General features: G+C 66.3%; 1 protein-coding gene across 1 annotated transcript in view; it reads left to right on the top strand.

The window, feature by feature from the left end:
• Positions 1-3: 3 nt before the first annotated feature.
• The window catches only part of GSG1L (GSG1-like), a gene marked incomplete at its 5' end in the record, with an annotated part of 10,145 nt that continues 6,077 nt past the window's right edge, over positions 4-4,071 (top strand). The window contains 3 exons of the mRNA XM_015409889.1: positions 4-319; positions 2,324-2,371; positions 3,332-3,484. Of these exons, the coding sequence (XP_015265375.1) occupies positions 4-319; positions 2,324-2,371; positions 3,332-3,484 (517 nt within the window). The remainder of the gene's footprint in view (positions 320-2,323; positions 2,372-3,331; positions 3,485-4,071) is intronic.

Here is a 4,071-nt window from a genome sequence, read left to right on the forward strand (position 1 = left end):
GGGGGGCGCCGTCGTGGTGGGGGGTCGCGGAGGGCGCGGGCGGTGCTGTCGGTGGGGCTGAACCTGGCGGCGCTGCTCTTCTCGGCCACGGCCTTCGGCACGACCCACTGGTGCGAGGGGACGCAGCGGGTGCCCAAGCCCACCTGCGGCCCGCTCCGCCGCACCAACTGCCTCGACTACGGCAACGAGACCGGCGCCGCCGCCTCCTCCTCCTCGTCGCCGGTGCGCTACAGCTGGGAGACGGGCGACGACCGCTTCCTCTTCAGGGCCTTCCACGCCGGCATCTGGTACTCGTGCGAGGAGAACCTCCACACGCCCGGTGAGCGGGGCCGGAGCCGCAGGGGGCCCCTTGGCCCGTCCCGGCCGCGCGCCTGGGAGCGCCCGGGCTTCCTTGGGAAGGCCCCCCCCCGGGGCCCGGGGGGAATCATCTGGCTTCTGGAAGCCCCCTCGGGCCGCCCTCGCCACTCCTCCTCCTCCGGGGCGCCGGGAGAGATGTGCAGCCCCCGGGCTGTTCTGGGGGCCCAGAAAGGGCGGCAGAGCCTCAGGGCCTCCCCTGGGCAGGGGGTGGCCGGCCCGCTCGGGCAGAGGCGCTGGTGGCTGGAAAGGGCCGGTGGGGGGCGGGCCGGGCGGGTCCGGCGCCAAGGCTGCAATCAGACAATCCGATCCAAGCAGCTTAGTGGCAGATCGGTCATTCCATCTGCTCGCTGGGGAGGAGCAGGGACTCCACGGCCAGGGACCCTGCCCAGGGGCTGGGGGTGCGCTTCTGCCTGCGCCGCCTGTCACTTTCCGGCGGCCGGGGTCGGTGTGCAGCCCCCTCCCAGGGACTCCTCCCTGCCGCTCCCCAGCCCAGGGGGCGCTGGCTGCTTGCCTTGGCCCACCGTGGGCCTGCTGCCCTTGGCAAGCGTGGTCTTGCTGTGGGGGGGGGGGGACACACGTCCCTGAGCTCCTGGCTCCTTGCCTGGTGTCTCTCCCCTTGGGGTCCCCTCAGCCACCCTGGGAGGCGGGTCGGGGAATATCTTGACTGAATGAGGATTGGGACCCGGCCTCTGACCACGGTGCCACCCCGTATCTCGGACCACCCAGGGGGGAAAGCCCATGCCAGGGGGGCCCCAGCCCCAAAGGCCTCTGCAGGTCAGCCTGGCCGGCCACAGAGTTCTACTGTGGGTGGGGAAAGGAGAGGAGGGGGGAAGTGGTGAAACTCCTCGGTGGTGGTGGGGGTTGTATGGGGTGGGCGGGTGCTCCCACACTCCTGGTATTAATCCGCACTGCAGCCAAGTCATCGGGGTGCAGCTCTGGTCGCAGCATGTCGAAAACGGGAGTGGCAGGTGGGAGCTCAGGGGACAGGCCGGGAAAAGGCATTTTCAACATAAACATCTGCGGGCTGCTCTGCTTGGCTCTGTGGTGGGTGGGTGAGTGAGCCCAAGGGGTCCTCTTGGCCGTGGGACGCCACCCCCCTCCTGCCAAAAAAGCCCTGCCTCCTCCCACCGACTCAAGTTCACCTGTGGCTCGGTTATTCAGTCACGCCCTCTGGGCCGGATTTGAGCCAGCCAGCCAGCCAGCCAGAGAGAGCTCTTCTGCAGGGGAGAAGAACCCCGCCTGACAGGCGTGCTCTCGGTCTCCCAGTTGCCGGGGGAAACGCGGAGGCGCTGCTCTACACCCCCAACTGGCAGAGTGGGCCGCTGCCATGGAGAATTCCGGGGGTGGGGTGCAGTGAGGCTCCCGAAAGGAAAATATTGGACCCTGGGAATCGCAGAGCAGAACGCTGCCTGCAGTGCTGTCGTTGCTGGTTTGCCCTCTGGAAACAACTTCTGTTTTGGGTTGTGCCAATTTGCAGGCCTCACGTGCCCCCCCTCCCCCCCATGAGCAGTGGGGGGGGCTCCCTTGTGGAGAGCATGTCACGGGTGCAGGGAGAGGAGGCCTGAATATGTGCCGGGTGGCATTTCTGGGCGCTTCTGTGGAACAGTGCGGCGGCGGCAGCGGCAGAGAGGAACTTCAGGAGCCCTGGGGTCGGGGCTGCCCTCTGCTGCCTCTGGGTGACTTTTTGCAGTGCCCCCCCCCCCCAAGAGGCAAAGGATGCCACGGATGTGCCCTTCCCCACCCCCAGGTGGGAACTGCTGTCCTGCAACAAGGCTGGAAGCGGGGGAACTGGCCCGGCAGGTGCCACCAGAGCAGCCAAGGAGGGAGCTGGAGGGGTGGAGAGGAGGGAAGGTGCATTGGGGCACGGAGACTCTTTGGGGAGCTCAGTGAATTGAGGCCTGGGTGGGGGTGGGGGTCAGGATGAGAGAAGGCCAGCGAGGCTGAACCCCGCTCTCTTCTTTCCCAGGTGAAAAATGCCGCAGCTTCATTGACCTGGCTCCGGCTTCCGAGCGAGGTGAGAGGGGCGCCCTGCATCCCCGGGAAGCCCACCGCACCCTGGCTGTGGGAGGCTTTGGGGTGTCCCCGTCTTCTCTGTAGGGGAACCGCCTGGAGATGGCAACACGTCCGTCACAACTCAGAGGGGGAAAGATTCTGCCTTTCTGTGGCGGGTTGGGCTGCAGCCCCTTGGAGTGGGCGTGGGGGTGGGGGTGTCTGCTGGGAGCAGGTCCCTAGCTCACCTGATGAGAGCGCGGAGGAAGAGCAGTGGCCCTTTCCCCGGTTGTCCCCCTGCCCTTCTGCACGTTCAGGCTCTGTGCTGCCTGTGGGGGGAGCCCTCCAGGGATGGCCCAGGGAGCTCTGGCGAGAGGAGAGGAGGGCCCCGTGGGTGGGTGGGTGGGGGCCTTATCCCAGTGGCAGCTTGCCCTGAGCCGTCTCAGCAGCCCTCCCGGCTTGTGCCGGGCTTTGTGGCCCTGCCCGGTGGTGCCTCTCCTTCCGTGCTTCTGGCCTCCGCCGTAGGGGCTGCGTGGCCCCCCCTTGCTTCACTGCCGCTGCCCCCCCCCCCCCAGTCCCCCCGGTTGGTTGGGAGTTCTTTGCTGGCCTTTTCCTCAGATCCTCGTGGGTTTGTGGAGATCCAGGACGACTGTGGAGAGGCCAGCTGCACTCTCTCTCCTTCTCAAGGAGCAATTTTCTCATGCCGAGGTGGTGGTGGTGGTGGCTGTGTGGGCCGAGCCAGATCGTTAGGGAGGGGCTTCTTTTGGAGGGGAGAGGGAGGTGCAAAACAATCACCTTGTGGTTCCTGGCTCCAACCCTGTGTTCGTGTGCAGAATGTCCCCTGAACTATGGCGCTCCGCTCCCCTGGCTGCCTGGGACTAGTCCCAAACGTGACCCAGCAGCTCCGCTGAGGGACTGCGAGGCGGTCGTGGAGGGGCCCCTGCTCCTCCCTGTGCCAATGACGGGGCCTCTCGTGTCCCGGCAGGGGTGCTGTGGCTGTCGGTGGCCTCGGAAGTCCTCTACATCGTCCTGCTGGTTGTCGGCTTCAGCCTCATGTGCCTCGAACTGGCCCGCTCCAACAACTTGATCGACGGTCTGAAGCTCAACGCTTTTGCCGCTGTCTTCACGGTGTTGTCAGGTAGGGGCTGTGGGTCAAGGGGGGGGGGGGCGGGGTGGGGAGAAAGGGAGGGTGCACACGGTTCCTGTAAGGGGAGGCCTGGAGAAGGAACGTCTGGGGAGTGCCACCTGCTGGGCGTGTGGAAGGTCCCGGGTTCAACCCCCGGCGGCATCTCCAGCTAAGAAGGACCCGGTGGGGACTGATGGGAAAGGCCGTTCTCTGTCTGAGTCCCTGGAGAGAGTCTGCGGGGCTGGCCTTGAGGGAGCAGAGGGGTCTGAATCCGTGGGGAGGCCGCTTCATCAGGCGTGAAGGAATCCTTCTGACGGGACAGCCGCTGCGTGAGAGGCTCTTGCAGCCCGAACAAAATGAGTCTTGTGGCTCCTGAAAGACTAACGGCCATCTTCTTGGCACTGACGGACCTGCCACAAATGCGGTCCCACTGAAATTCGGAGACCGGCAGGAGACTATTCCGGCCTCCTGAGGAAGTGTGGCCCACACCCCCCTGCCAGAACAGAGCCCTCCCTGCCTGCCTCCTCGGGCCCTGGGCGTGAGCCACCGGGCTCTGTCAGGCAGTGGGAGTCAGCCCCGTTGCTGCTGTTAGGGTCACG

The sequence above is a fragment of the Gekko japonicus genome, unplaced genomic scaffold (assembly GCF_001447785.1).
Source record: "Gekko japonicus isolate JY-2015 unplaced genomic scaffold, Gekko_japonicus_V1.1 scaffold78, whole genome shotgun sequence".
Lineage (NCBI taxonomy): Eukaryota > Metazoa > Chordata > Lepidosauria > Squamata > Gekkonidae > Gekko > Gekko japonicus.